This window comes from Salvelinus fontinalis, chromosome 4 (assembly GCF_029448725.1).
Source record: "Salvelinus fontinalis isolate EN_2023a chromosome 4, ASM2944872v1, whole genome shotgun sequence".
Lineage (NCBI taxonomy): Eukaryota > Metazoa > Chordata > Actinopteri > Salmoniformes > Salmonidae > Salvelinus > Salvelinus fontinalis.
In genome coordinates this window covers 84,891,481-84,907,987 of record NC_074668.1, presented here as the reverse complement: position 1 = coordinate 84,907,987, position 16,507 = coordinate 84,891,481, and the positions used below count along the sequence as shown (strand labels likewise).

The window sequence follows — 16,507 nt, the reverse complement described above, 5'->3', positions numbered from 1 at the left end:
AGCGCTGGCAACACTAGCTGCAGTAACCCATGGGGAGGGGGTCACACTCGGACATTCAGAGAGGGGGTATATTATTGTGGCCCTGGTGGCACGAAACCAATCGGACTGCATGGAGATGCTTGGGAACATGGTCAAAATGGATGACCGTATTGTGGGTGTTTCAGGAAGAAGGTGTACATTTGACCTCCATCATCTAGGATGTGACAATGGTAAATAAATCTCTACATTTATGCTCATTTTTTGCGCGGTCTTGCAGGCCTTCTCATGCAGCTGCAACTGCAAGTACATTTGTAAATCATGACCCATCTGGAGTTGGGCTCTGGGATGGTGCAATTGTTGAGAGGGTGAGCTTATGGTTGTGTGGGGGTAAGGGCTGAATATGTGTGGGTGTATGTGAGTATCCCACAACTGTTGCGAAGGAAGAAGTAAAATATGTTAGGGACTATAGAGGATGATTCACAGCAATATGTAATAAAAATCGAGGGCGATGGAAATGCATTTGGCAATGGATCTGCTTCGGTTCGGTGGATGGTGCTGTGTGCGCTTTTCGAAGGATGGATCCCAGTCGGTCCGGGGCTGTGCGATGCGGGGGGTCGGGGGTGGTCTGCCGGGCATTGGGATGACAACCCAACTCGAGATGGGGGCTTTTGGCGGGTGGAATAGTGGGGACCAATTGGAGGTTTGCTTAGTGGAGATGCAAATGTCATGATACAACTATATAGACACTCAATCATTATGTTACTTTTTAATAGGACGTTTACAAACATATATTTTGATAAAAATAATTGAAAGGTGTGTCTCATTATGGTAAGTGGTGAAATAAGTATAGCCAGTTACAATTGTAATGGCTTAGCAGATAATAAGAAAAGACGATCAGTATTTACCTGGCTAAAAGAGAAGGATTATAATATATACTGTTTACAGGAAACCCATTCGACAGTTTTAGATGAAGTTTTGTGGAAAAAGAACTGGGGGGGCGAAATATATTTCTCCCATGGGCAAAAAAATTCAAAAGGGGTGATGGTTTTAATTAATAATAACTTTGAACCAAATGTGCAACTTGTCCAAACAGATCCTCAAGGTAGATGGATTATTTTAAATATGTTATTGGACAATAAACATATATGGCTTATTAACCTATACGGTCCGAATAATGATGATCCAAGCTTCTTTAACAATATATATAAGAATGTATCAACTCTACAAGCAACACTAGACTCTATTATTATAGTGGGAGATTTTAATACGGTCTTAAATACCTCTATGGACCGCAAAGGAAATCACACTACAAACTATCACCCTCAGGCACTTAAGGAAATCAGGAATGTCATGGATATATTGGAATTAGTGGATATATGGAGACTTAAATACCCTGACCTAGTGAGATATACATGGCGGAGGCTTAATCAAGCTAGTCGCCTTGACTACTTTCTTATATCATTCTCTCTGGCACCAAAAGTTAAAAAGTGTTTGATAGGGGACAGAATGCGGTCGGACCATCACATATATATTACTCTTACAGAATTTCCACATGGGCGAGGATATTGGAAATTTAATCAAAGCCTACTAGATGATAAATTGTTTAGAACTAGGACAGAAGAATTTATAACTGACTTTTTTAGACATAACATAGGTACAGCAGATCCCCATATTGTATGGGACACTTTTAAGTGTGCCTTTAGAGGCCATGCAATTCAGTACTCATCTATAAAACAAAAGCAATTTCGATCAAAAGAGTCCATATTAACAAAGGAAATTGAAGGACTAACAGTACAGTTAGATAACAATAAAAACGGTACCATAGAGGCACAGAATAAGTTAGAGGAAAAACAAAAAGAAATGGAGGAACTTATTCAAGAAAGATCCAGTGTAATATATTATAAAAATAAAGCGAACTGGATGGAATATGGGGAAAAATGCACCAAATTCTTTTTCAATCTTCAATATAGAAATGCTACCAAAATAAACGTATTAAAACTTGTTACAAATGATGGAGTCACGCATGATTCACCAAATGATATTTTGAAGGAGGAAGTAAAGTACTTTAAGAATATTTTTTCGTTTCAGGCTCCTCCATCTCCACTAACTGAAACTAATTGTAATGATTTTTTCCCTAATAATAATGTAAAATTAACATCTGTACAGAAAGACTCATGTGAAGGCCTAATTACAGAGGAGGGACTGCTTGATGCAATTGGGGCCTTTAAGGATGGGAAAACTCCAGGACTGGATGGCATACCAGTGGAAGTATACAATTTTTTTTTTGATATACTCAAAGGACCATTATTAGCTTGTTTTAACCACTCCTATATAAATGATAGATTATCAGACACGCAAGAAGAAGGTGTGATATCATTATTACTGAAACAGGACCCAAGTGGTATATATAAAGATCCAGTCCATTTAAAAAATTGGAGACCTCTTACACTTCAGTGTTGTGATGCAAAAATCCTAGCAAAATGCTTGGCGCATAGAATAAAAAAAGTTTTGTCAGATATTATTCATCCTAATCAGACAGGTTTTTTACATGGACGATACATTGGAGATAATATAAGGCAAGTACTGGAAACAATAGAACACTATGAAATATCGGGGACACCAGGCCTGGTTTTCATAGCTGATTTTGAAAAGGCTTTTGACAAAGTTTGACTGGAGTTTATATATAAATGCCTAGAATATTTCAATTTTGGGGAATCTCTTATAAAATGGGTTAAAATTATGTATAGTAACCCTAGGTGTAAAATAGTAAATAATGGCTACATCTCAGAAAGTTTTAAACTATCTAGAGGAGTAAAACAAGGTTGTCCACTATCGGCATATCTATTTATTATTGCCATCGACATGTTAGCTGTTAAAATTAGATCAAACATTAATATTAAGGGATTAGAAATCCAGGGCCTAAAAACTAAGGTGTCATTGTACGCTGATGATTCATGTTTTCTTTTAAAACCACAACTAGAATCTCTCCACGGCCTCTTAGAGGATCTAGATACATTTGCTATCCTCTCTGGATTAAAACCAAATTATGATAAATGTACCATATTACGTATTGGATCACTAAAAAATACACATTTTACATTGCCATGTAGTTTACCAATTAAATGGTCTGACGGTGATGTGGACATACTCGGTATACAAATCCCAAAAGAAAGAAATGATCTCACTCCAATCAATTTTTATAGAAAGTTAGCAAAAATAGATAAGATCTTGCTACCATGGAAAGGAAAATACCTGTCTATTTGTGGGAAAATCATCCTGATTAACTCTTTAATCATATCACAGTTTACCTATTTGCTTATGGTTTTGCCTACACCTAGGGACCTGCTTTTTAAATTATATGAACAAAAAATATTCAATTTTATTTGGAACGGCAAGCCAGATAAAATTAAAAGGGCCTATTTATATAACGAATATGAATTTGGAGGGCAGAAATTATTAAATATTAAAGCATTAGACCTCTCACTAAAGGCATCAGTCATACAAAAGTTATACTTAAATCCAAACTGGTTCTCTAGTAGATTGGTACGAATGTCTCATCCTATGTTCAAGAAAGGCCTTTTTCCCTTTATTCAGATTACACCTGCTCACTTTCGGTTGCTTGAAAAGGAAATAATCTCCAAAATATCTTTATTTTTTAAACAAGCCTTAGAAAGTTGGTTGCAATTTCAGTTTAATCCACCTGAAAGGACGGAACAAATAGTACAACAAATCTTGTGGTTAAATTCAAATATAGTAATTGATAAAAAAAAATGTATTTATCGAAGAAATGTTTAAAAAAGGTATAATATTTGTGAATGATATCATAAATAGGACTGGTGGAGTAATGTCACACATGCAGCTAACACAGACATATGGAAATGTCTGCTCTACCCAAAATTACAACCAATTAATTGCAGCATTACCACAAAAATGGAAGAGGCAGGTGGAAGGGGATAAAAGTAAGGAACTTGTATGTCGGCCTTATATTAAAGAACATAAATGGTTAAAGAAAAGTGTGATAAATAAAAACATATACCAATTTCATTTAAGGACCAAAAAACTTACTGCTGTGCCATATAAATTGCAAAATAGTTGGGAAGAGATTTTCGATGTACCCATTCCATGGCACATGGTTTATGAATTGATACGCAAAACAACGCCGGATTCAAAACTTCGAATTTTTCAATTTAAATTATTGTACAAAATTCTTGCAACTAATAGAATGTTATATATATGGGGGATACAATCTTCCCAGCTCTGTAGATTCTGCTGTGAGGAGGCAGAGTCATTAGACCATTTATTTTGGTATTGTCCGCATGTAGCTCGTTTTTGGTCACAGGTCCAGGAATGGTTGAAGAATTGCAACATTTGCGTAGAACTAACGCTACAGATAGCAATACTGGGGGATTTGAAAAGCCATAGTCAATCAATCAATAATATAATAATTATTTTAGCAAAAATGTTTATTTTTAATTTACAATCCGTGGAAGCTATGAGAATAGGAAGATTCAAATCTTTTGTGAAGCATCACAGCACAGTTGAAAAATATATGGCAAATAAAAATCCGAAATGGATGATGTTGGAAGATAGATGGGAAAGGTTGAGTGGAGCTGAAGGGTGGGACTAATAACAAGATAAACAATGTAGGGCATACGGGATCTGTGAAATGTGTATAGGTGCGGAGCTATTGTGAAATAGCACAGTTATAAGTGGAAATCAAACTGGATGGACAACAGAAATAGAGGAAGGACTAAGAACAAACAAGAGAGAACTATTATAAAGTAGACTGTGTCTGTAAAATGTGTATAAGATGTATAAATTGAAGGTAAAAACAGAAATGTTTATCAGTTTACTCCAATTGGGGGATCGGTGGTAGGGTTTGCGGGGAATAATAATAAAGGTATACTCTTTTAAAAAAGTATGTATGTCTATGTAGGTATTTGTATGTATATATGTGTATATGTATGCATACGTGAATGGATATTTATATTTACCCCAAAAAATATGGGGGATTGGAAATGATGCAGACAATTACATTGGAAGCAACATTCTTTCCGCAATATTAAGCTGATCCACCCCCCCCCCAAAAAAAAAGAAAAAAAAAAAAAAAAGAAAAAAGAAAAGTAAATGCCAGTGAGAGAGAGAGAGAGAGAGAGAGAGAGAATAGATATAATTCTAATTGAAAAAAGAGCCATCAAATTTTACTACCATCTTAAAACAAGCTACCCCAAAACATTCCATCACACAGCCCTACAATGTCAAGAGATGAAACATGAGAAGAGTCCCCTGAGCCAGCTGGTTCTGAGGCTCAGTTCACTAACCCAAACCAACCCATAGAGCCTCAGGACAGCACTCAGAAAATCTGGCCCAACCAAATCATCAAAGCAAAAATAAAAATATATCACCTATTGGAAAGACACCACAACAAATCAAATGAAACGTCAATGCTATTTGGCTCTAAACAGACAGTACATGGTGGCAGACTTCTGACCACTGTGACTGATAGAAAACTGAGGAAAACACTGACTAGGTACAGACTCAGTGAGCACAGTCTGGCTATAGAGACACACCTGGCTGCCCAGAGAGGACAGGCTATGCTCACTCTGCTCCAGGGGAGAGGTACAGACAGAGATGTATTTCCTATTATACTGTGACGAATATTCAGACCTAAGAGAATCTTTCTTTCCCAAAATGATCATTCAGTACAAAGAACTTTAAAAATTGAATATTTATTGAGTGAAAAGCCTCAATGTGCAGTTTTGGCAGTCAAATATGCATCCTCCTGCCACAACCTGAGGGACAGACAGTGAAAAGTGCAATGTAATTTAAAAAATAAATACAATTATTTCACCTTTATTTGACAAGGTAGGCCAGTTGAGAAAAAGTTCTCATTTACAACTGCGACCTGGCCAAGATAAAGCAAAGCAGTGCGACACAAACAACAACACAGAGTTACACATGGGATCAACAAACGTACAGTCAATAACACAATATAAAAAATATACATACAGTGTGTGTTAATGTAGTAAGATTAGGGAGGTAAGGCAATATATAGGCCATAGTGACGAAATAATTATAATCTAGCATTAACACTGAAGTGATCGATGTGCAGATGATGATGTGCAAGTAGAGATACTGGGGTGCTAAAGAGCAAAAAAAAATAATAATAACAATATGGGGATGAGGTAGTTGGGTGGGCTATTTACAGATGGGCTGTGTACATGTGCAGTTGTTGGTATGCTGCTCTGACAGCTGATGCTTAAAGTTAGTGAGGGAGATATAAGTATCCAGCTTCAGTGATTTTTGCAATTCGTTCCAGTCATTGGCAGCAGAAAACTGGAAGGAAAGGTGGGCAAAGGAGGTGTTGGCTTTGGGGATGACTAGTGAAATATAACTGCTGGAGCGCGTTCTACGGGTGGGTGTTGCTATGGGTGACCAGTGAGCTGAGATAAGGCGGGGCTTTACCTAGCAAAGACTTATAGATGACCTGGAGCCAGTGTAATGTCAATATTATTTCCCCATTTTGTTTTGTGGTGGCTTTCATACCATGTCATGTGGCTTTCATACCATGTCATGTGGCTTTCATACCATGTCATGTGGCTTTCATACCATGTCATGTGGCTTTCATACCATGTCATGTGGCTTTCGTACCATGTCATGTGGCTTTCATACCATGTCAAATCGGAGGGCCTGTTGTCCGGACCTCTGGGGGTGCCTATATACAGAGAAAAGAGTCTATGGGGGTGCCACAGAGAATTGATCCCTGTGGCACCCCCATAGACTCTTTTCTCTGTATATATCAATGATGTCTCTCTTGCTGAGGGTGATTCTTTGATCCTCCTCTACGCAGACGACACCATTCTGTATACATCTGGCCCTTCTTTTGACACTGTGTTAACAAACCTCCAAACAAGCTTCAACACCATACAACACTCCTTCCGTGGCCTCCAACTGCTCTTAAATGCTAGTAAAACGAAATGCATGCTCTTCAAACGATCGCTTCCCGCATCGCCCGCCTGACTAGCATCACTACTCTTGACGGTTCTGACTTAGAATATGTGGACAACTGTAAATATCTAAGTGTCTGGCTAGACTGTAAACTCTCCTTCCAGACTCACATTAAGCATCTCCAATCCAAAGTTAAATCTAGAATCGGCTTCCTATTTCGCAACAAAGCCTCCTTCACTCATGCTTCCAAACTTACCCTCGTAAAACTGACTATCCTACCGATCCTTGACTTCGGCGATGTCATTTACAAATTAGCCTCCAACACTCTACTCAGCAAATTGGATGCAGTCTATCACAGTGCCATCCGTTTTGTCACCAAAGCTCCATATACTACCCACCACTGCGACCTGTATGCTCTCGTTGGCTGGTCCTCGCTACATATTCATCGCCAAACCCACTGGCTCCAGGTAATCTATAAGTCTTCCAGTTCTCTGCTGCCAATGACTGGAACGAATTGCAAAAATCACTGAAGTTGGAGACATATCTCCCTCACTAACTTTAAGCTTTAGCTGTCAGAGCAGCTTACCGATCGCTGCAGCTGTTCACAGCCCGTCTGTAAATAGCCCATCCAACCAACTATCTACCTCATCCCATATTTGTTTTTGTTTTTCTGCTCTTTTGCAGACCAGTATCTCTACTTGCACATCCTCATCTGCACATCTATCACTCCAGTGTAAATTGCTAAATTGTAATTACCACTATTGGCCTATTCATTGCCTTACCTCCTTACTTCATTTGTACACACTGTATACAGATTTTTCTATTGTGTTATTGACTGTACGTTTGTTTATTCCATGTGTAACTCTGTGTCGTTGTTTTTGTCGCACCACTTTGCTTTATCTTGGCCAGGTCGCAGTTGTAAATGAGAACTTGTTCTCAACTGTCCTACCTGGTTAAATAAAGTTGAACTGAAAAAAATATGTATATACCATACCATGTCATGTGGCTTTCATACCATGTCATGTGGCTTTCATACCATGTCATGTGGCTTTCATACCATGTCATGTGGCTTTCATACCATGTCGTGTGGCTTCTTTATCATGTTGAGACTGACCTATGACTATTGCTTTAATGTAGTATTATTATTATTATCATTAATATTGTTGTTGTAGTTCCTGTTAATGGTATTCCCATTTCCACTACTACTACTTCTATGAGTATTATTGATGCCTTATTGCTGTTGGTCCCACAATTGTTCGTTATATAGTTTGGACACACCTACTCATGCTAGCAGCGAACAATGCTCTGCAATGGCCATTACCATAGTAGCTTCTGCGCTTTTGCAGTTATCCACTTTGTTAACCAACTGTGGTAATGTAGACTGCGTTGTGGGGTTGTACGGTTTTGATTCATTTATATACATTGTTGAAGCACAATGTTTTTTGTGTCATACATTTTTGCAAGCATATCTGATTTGCAGTATGCACAGTATGCCCAACATTCATCCCCAATGAATGGATTCAGCCACCCTTTAAATTCAGGTACAGACTCCCACTCTTTTCTGTACTTCTGGCTGTACACTTTTGATTGAGACATGTTGATTGATGTTGTACGTTCTGTTCAAGATCAAACATTCGTGACCAACTATATTCATTGGGTTTGTCTCGTCGAACGCGTACTACTGCTGCTGCAGTCAGCCAACAATGATTTGCAATTTCTGAAATTGCTGCTGGCCTGCTGCTGCCTGTGGACGAGCTGAGCGTCCTGCTGCTGACGTCACTCACAATGCACTTTTGCAGCCAGGCACGTGTGACTGAGTGTGTGACACAGAAAATCGTTTTTGTGTCATTTAGAGGGGAAATGCATTTTAGCGTTTGAGTCACTTTTTTAAAGTAGCTAAATGTGTTACTAGGTGCTGTTTGAAACAAAAGTTGCCAGGGTAGTCTGAAAAGTTGCAAAATCCAGCAACAAAATTGCTAAGTTGGCATCACTGATTGCAGCCCAAATAAATGCTTCACAGAGTTCAAGAAACAGACACATCTAAACATTAACTGTTCAGAGGAGACTGCGTGAATCAGGCCTTCAAGGTCAAATTGCTGCAAAGAAACCACTACTAAAGAGCACCAATAATAAAACGAGACTTGCTTGGGCCAAGAAACACGAGCAATGGACATTAGACCGATGAAAATCTATCCTTTGGTCTGATGAGTCCAAATGTGAGATTTTTGGTTCAAACCGCCTTGTCTTTGTGAGACGCAGAGTAGGTGAACGGATGATCTCTGCACCACTCCGGCTCCCGAGTGGCGCAGCGGTCTAATGCACTGCATCTCAGTACAATAGGCGTCACTACAGTCCCTGGTTCAAATCCAGGCTGTATCACATCCGGCCGTGATTGGGAGTCCCATAGAATGGCGCACAATTGGCCCAGCGTCGTCCAGGTTTGGCCGGGATAGGCCATCATTGTAAATAAGAATTTGTTCTTAACTGACTTGCCTAGTTAAAAAAAGTTTATATTTTGATTTGTTTAACAATTTCTTTGGTTACTACATGATTTCATATGTGTTATTTCATAGTTTTGATGTCTTCACTATTATTCTACAATGTAAAACCCTTGAATGAGTAGGTGTGTCCAAACTTTTGACTGGTACTGTATGTATACTTTGACCATGTAAGTAATTTAATTTACCAAGTCAATAAAGTCTACTGAATTGAAATTGATAGAAAGAGACACGGAAAAAGAGAGAAATAGACAGAGAGATCACAAGAGAATGGCAGTGTGTGACAAGAGGTGAAGGCAAGGCAGTGAGAGAGAGATAGAGAGAGACAGAAAGAGAAAGAAAGAGAGAAACTAGAGAGACAGAGACAGTGAGAAAGAGAGAAATAGAGAGAGAGAGAGAGAGAGAGAGAGAGAGAGAGAGAGAGAGAGAGAGAGAGAGAGAGAGAGAGAGAGAGAGAAATGAGAAATACAGAGTGACAGTGGGTCATAGAGGTGTGGGCAGAATGAAGAAATTAGTCTTCGAACACTTAGATCAGATACAAATATCAGTGATTTCATATACTAAACTTGAAAATACCTTCGTTAGAGTATGAGATGTATACAGATACAGAGACCCCATACCGTTTGAACTCAAGTCTGATACAGACACGCTCCAGGGAGAAGTTTCCCCTAGGTACAGATCTAGGACCAGCTTCCCTCTCTGTAAGGGGTGCTTATCTGGTGGCAGGGAAGTCAGACGCAGGAGAGCAGAACTTGATAATAGCCGGAGCAGTTTAATAGTAAAACCTACGGCATAAGAAATACAAAGTATGGGCACAATAACCCGACGTGCACCAGACAAACAAAATGTGCACTTACAATAAACAATACCGCAATACCGTGCAAGGGGGAAATTACTTTTCACACAGGAGAATTGGGTGTTGCATAACTTTGTTAATGAAATAAATACATTTTTGGGTTATTTGTAAACTCAGGTTCCCTTTATTTAATATTAGGTTTTGGTTGAATGTCTGATAACATTAAGTATTAAAAATATACCAAAAAAAAGAAAATCAGAAACGGGGTAAATCATTTTCACAGCATTGTAGATAGAGAGACATCATTACATTGGAAAGAGAGACATCATTGATATATACAGAGGAAAGAGTATGCCCGAGAATTGATCCCTTTGGCACCCCCATAGGCACCCCCAGAGGTCCGGACAACAGGCCCTCCGATTTGACATGGTATGAAAGCCACATGACATGGTATGAAAGACACATGACATGGTATGAAAGCCACATGACATGGTATGAAAGCCACATGACATGGTATGAAAGCCACATGACATGGTATGAAAGCCACAGGACATGGTATGAAAGCCACATGACATGGTATGAAAGCCACATGACATGGTATGAAAGCCACAGGACATGGTATGAAAGACACATGATATGGTATGAAAGCCACATGACATGGTATGAAAGCCACATGACATGGTATGAAAGCCACATGACATGGTATGAAAGCCACATGACATGGTATGAAAGCCACATGACATGGTATGAAAGCCACATGACATGGTATGAAAGCCACATGACATGGTATGAAAGCCACATGACATGGTATGAAAGCCACATGACATGGTATGAAAGCCACATGACATGGTATGAAAGCCACATGACATGGTATGAAAGCCACATGACATGGTATGAAAGCCACAGGACATGGTATGAAAGCCACAGGACATGGTATGAAAGCCACATGACATGGTATGAAAGCCACAGGACATGGTATGAAAGCCACATGACATGGTATGAAAGCCACAGGACATGGTATGAAAGCCACATGACATGGTATGAAAGCCACATGACATGGTATGAAAGCCACAGGACATGGTATGAAAGCCACATGACATGGTATGAAAGCCACAGGACATGGTATGAAAGCCACAGGACATGGTATGAAAGCCACAGGACATGGTATGAAAGCCACAGGACATGGTATGAAAGCCACAGGACATGGTATGAAAGCCACAGGACATGGTATGAAAGCCACATGACATGGTATGAAAGCCACATGACATGGTATGAAAGCCACATGACATGGTATGAAAGCCACATGACATGGTATGAAAGCCACAGGACATGGTATGAAAGCCACATGACATGGTATGAAAGCCACAGGACATGGTATGAAAGCCACATGACATGGTATGAAAGACACATGACATGGTATGAAAGCCACATGACATGGTATGAAAGCCACATGACATGGTATGAAAGCCACATGACATGGTATGAAAGCCACATGTCATGGTATGAAAGCCACATGACATGGTATGAAAGCCACATGACATGGTATGAAAGTCACATGACATGGTATGAAAGCCACATGACATGGTATGAAAGCCACATGACATGGCATGAAAGCCACATGACATGGTATGAAAGCCACATGACATGGTATGAAAGCCACATGACATGGTATGAAAGCCACATGACATGGTATGAAAGCCACATGACATGGTATGAAAGCCACATGACATGGTATGAAAGCCACATGACATGGTATGAAAGCCACATGACATGGTATGAAAGCCACATGACATGGTATGAAAGCCACATGACATGGTATGAAAGCCACATGACATGGTATGAAAGCCACATGACATGGTATGAAAGCCACATGACATGGTATGAAAGCCACATGACATGGTATGAAAGCCACATGACATGGTATGAAAGACACATGACATGGTATGAAAGCCACATGACATGGTATGAAAGCCACATGACATGGTATGAAAGCCACATGACATGGTATGAAAGCCACATGACATGGTATGAAAGCCACATGACATGGTATGAAAGCCACAACAAAACAAAATGGGGAAATAATATTGACATTACACTGGCTCCAGCTCCCATATCTACTGGGTGACATTCCACAGTGTGCCATCACAGCAGCAAGATTGGTGACCTGTTGCCACAAGAAAAGGGCAACCAGTGAAGAACAAACACCATTGTAAATAAAACCCATATGTATTCTTATTTATTTTCCCTTGTGTACTTTAACCACTTGTACATTGTTACAACACTGCAGCCGACGTGAGTAAAACATTTAAACGTGTTAACCCTCGCAAGGCTGCAGGCCCAGACGGCATCCCCAGCCGCGTCCTCAGAGCAGGCGCAGACCAGCTGGCTGGTGTGTTTACGGACATATTCAATCAATCCTTATCCCAGTCTGCTGTCCCCACATGCTTCAAGAGGGCCACCATTGTTCCTGTTCCCAAGAAAGCTAAGGTAACTGAGCTAAACGACTACAGCCCCGTAGCACTCACTTCCGTCATCATGAAGTGCTTTGAGAGACTAGTCAAGGACCATATCACCTCCACCCTACCTGACACCCTAGACCCACTCCAATTTGCTTACCACCCCAATAGGTCCACAGACGACGCAATCGCAATCACACTGCACACTGCCCTAACCCATCTGGACAAGAGGAATACCTATGTGAGAATGCTGTTCATCGACTACAGCTCAGCATTTAACACCATAGTACCCTCCAAACTCGTCATCAAGCTTGAGACCCTGGGTCTCGACCCCGCCCTGTGCAACTGGGTACTGGACTTCCTGACGGGCCGCCCCCAGGTGGTGAGAGTAGGTAACAACATCTCCACCCCGCTGATCCTCAACACTGGGGCCCCACAAGGGTGCGTTCTGAGCCCTCTCCTGTACTCCTTGTTCACCCACGACTGCGTGGCCATGCACGCCTCCAACTCAATCATCAAGTTTGCGGACGACACTACAGTGGTAGGCTTGATTACCAACAACGACGAGACGGCCTACAGGGAGGAGGTGAGGGCCCTCGGAGTGTGGTGCCAGGAAAATAACCTCACACTCAACGTCAACAAAACAAAGGAGATGATTGTGGACTTCAGGAAACAGCAGAGGGAACACCCCCCTATCCACATCGACGGGACAGTAGTAGAGAGGGTAGTAAGTTTTAAGTTCCTCGGCGTACACATCACGGACAAACTGAATTGGTCCACCCACACAGACAGCGTTGTGAAGAAGGCGCAGCAGCGCCTCTTCGACCTCAGGAGGCTGAAGAAATTTGGCTTGTCACCAAAAGCACTCACAAACTTCTACAGATCCACAATCGAGAGCATCCTGTCGGGCTGTATCACCGCCTGGTACGGCAACTGCTCCGCCCACAACCGGAAGGCTCTCCAGAGGGTAGTGAGGTCTGCACAACGCATCACTGGGGTTAAACTACCTGCCCTCCAGGACACCTACACCACCCGATGTCACAGGAAGGCCATAAAGATCCTCAAGGACAACAACCACCCGAGCCACTGCCTGTTCACCCCGCTATCATCCAGAAGGCGAGGTCAGTACAGGTGCATCAAAGCAGGGACCGAGAGACTGAAAAACAGCTTCTAAAACAGGCCATCAGACTGTTAAACAGCCACCACTAACATTGAGTGGCTGCTGCCAACATACTGACTCAACTACAGCTCACTTTAATAATGGAAATTGATGGGAATTGATGGGAATTTATCAAAAATGTATCACTAGCCACTTTAAACAATGCCACTTAATATAATGTATGTGTACATACTGTACTCTATATCATCTACTGCATCTTGCCATCTTTATGTAATACATGTATCACTAGCCACTTTAAACTATGCCACTTTTATGTGTACATACCCTACATTACTCATCTCATATGTATATACTGTACTCGATACCATCTACTGCATCTTGCCTATGCCGTTCTGTACCATCACTTATTCATATATCTTTATGTATATATTCTTTATCCCTTTACACTTGTGTGTATAAGGTAGTAGTTGTGGAATTGTTAGGTTAGATTACTCGTTGATTATTACTGCATTGTCAGAACTAGAAGCACAAGCATTTTGCTACACTCACATTAACATCTGCTAACCATATGTATGTGACAAATAAAATGTGATTTGATTTGATTAAATATACATAATATGACATTTGTAATGTCATTATTGTTTTGAAACTTCTGTATGTGTAATGTTTACTGTTAATTTTTATTGCTTATTTCACTTTTGTATATTATCTACCTCACTTGCTTTGGCAATGTTAACACATGTTTCCCATGCCAATAATGCCCGTTGAATTGAATTGAATTGAGAGAGAGACCCAACCAAATCATGAGAAAACAAAAATATAATTACTTCACACATGGGAAAGAATTAACAAAAAAACAGAGCAAACTAGAATGTTATTTGGCCCTAAACAGAGAGTACACAGTGGCAGAATACCTGATTACTGTGACTGACCCAAACTTAAGGAAATTCTGACTATGTACAGACTCAGTGAGCATAGCCTTGCTATTGAGAAAAGGAAGTCAGGCTATTTGCACACTGCCCAGAACATGAGGTGGAAACTGAGCTGCACTTCCTGACCTCCTTCCACATGTATGACCATATTAGAGACACATATTTCCCTCCCTCAGATTACACAGGCCCACAAAGAAATTGAAAACAAATCCAATTTTAATAAACTCCCATTTCTACTGGGTGAAATACCACAATGTGCATCACAGCAGCAAGATGTGTGACCTGTTGCCACAAGAAAAGGGCAACCAGTGAAGAACAAACACCATTGTAAATACAACCCATATTTATGTTTATTTATTTTCCCTTTTGTGCTTTGACTATTTGCACCTAATGTGACATTTGAAATGTCTTTATTCTTTTTAACTTTTGTGAGTGTAATGTTTACTGTTCATTTTTTATTATTTATTTCACTTTTGTTTATTATCTATTTCACTTGCTTTGGCTCATGCCATTAAAGCCCATTGAATTGAAATTGAAATGGAGAGAGAGAGCAGTGAGAGAGAGAGAGAGAGAGAGAGAGAGAGAGCAGGGAGAGAGAGAGAGAGAGCAGGGAGAGAGAGAGAGAGAGAGAGAGAGAGAGAGCAGGGAGAGAGAGAGAGCAGGGAGAGAGAGAGAGCAGGGAGAGAGAGAGCAGGGAGAGAGAGCAGGGAGAGAGAGAGAGAGAGAGAGAGAGAGAGAGAGAGAGAGAGAGAGAGCAGGGAGAGAGAGAGAGAGAGAGCAGGGAGAGAGAGAGAGAGAGAGAGAGAGAGCAGGGAGAGAGAGAGAGAGAGAGAGCAGGGAGAGAGAGAGAGCAGAGAGAGAGAGAGCAGGGAGAGAGAGAGAGAAAGCAGGGAGAGAGAGAGAGCAGGGAGAGAGAGAGAGCAGGGAGAGAGAGAGAGCAGGGAGAGAGAGAGAGAGAGAGAGAGAGAGCAGAGAGAGAGAGAGAGCAGGGAGAGAGAGAGAGAGCAGGGAGAGAGAGAGAGCAGGGAGAGAGAGAGAAATCAGGGAGAGAGAGAGAGCAGGGAGAGAGAGAGAGAGAGAGAGAGACAGAGAGAGAGAGCAGGGAGAGAGAGAGAGAAAGCAGGGAGAGAGAGAGAGCAGGGAGAGAGAGAGAGCAGGGAGAGAGAGAGCAGGGAGAGAGAGAGAGAGAGAGAGAGAGAGAGCAGGGAGAGAGAGAGAGCAGGGAGAGAGAGAGAGAAAGCAGGGAGAGAGAGAGAGCAGGGAGAGAGAGAGAGCAGGGAGAGAGAGAGAGAGAGAGAGAGAGAGAGAGAGAGAGCAGAGAGAGAGAGCAGAGAGAGAGAGAGAGCAGGGAGAGAGAAAGAGAGAGCAGGGAGAGAGAGAGAGCAGTGAGAGAGAGAGAGCAGGGAGAGAGAGAGAGAGAGAGAGAGAGAGCAGGGAGAGAGAGAGAGCAGGGAGAGAGAGAGAGAAAGCAGGGAGAGAGAGAGAGCAGGGAGAGAGAGAGCAGGGAGAGAGAGAGAGAGCAGGGAGAGAGAGCAGGAGACTATATCAAATACACAGTGACAGTGTGATTGGAAGCGTGACAGTGACAATGACAGTTACCTAGTGATGAGCACGGCCGTGTCCACAGGTGGGATGTCATCCCTGCCCCCGGGCACGTAATTGTTGCCTAGGTAACGGGGGCCACCGTACTCCCCCCACTGCCACTGACAGAAACTCTCCAGGGACCTTTCTCCGTGGTGGCCCACTTTCAGCTTGTCCTGTAGAGGAAACAGGGAAGG

At 41.3% G+C, this 16,507-nt stretch overlaps 1 protein-coding gene across 1 annotated transcript in view; it reads right to left on the bottom strand.

Moving 5' to 3' along the window:
• Window positions 1–16,183: 16,183 nt before the first annotated feature.
• LOC129854549 (A disintegrin and metalloproteinase with thrombospondin motifs 17-like) overlaps window positions 16,184–16,507 on the bottom strand; it is a 62,783-nt gene continuing 62,459 nt past the window's right edge. The window contains exon 6 of the mRNA XM_055921743.1: window positions 16,184–16,486. Coding sequence (XP_055777718.1) covers window positions 16,325–16,486 — 162 coding nt within the window. The 3' untranslated portion in view covers window positions 16,184–16,324. The remainder of the gene's footprint in view (window positions 16,487–16,507) is intronic.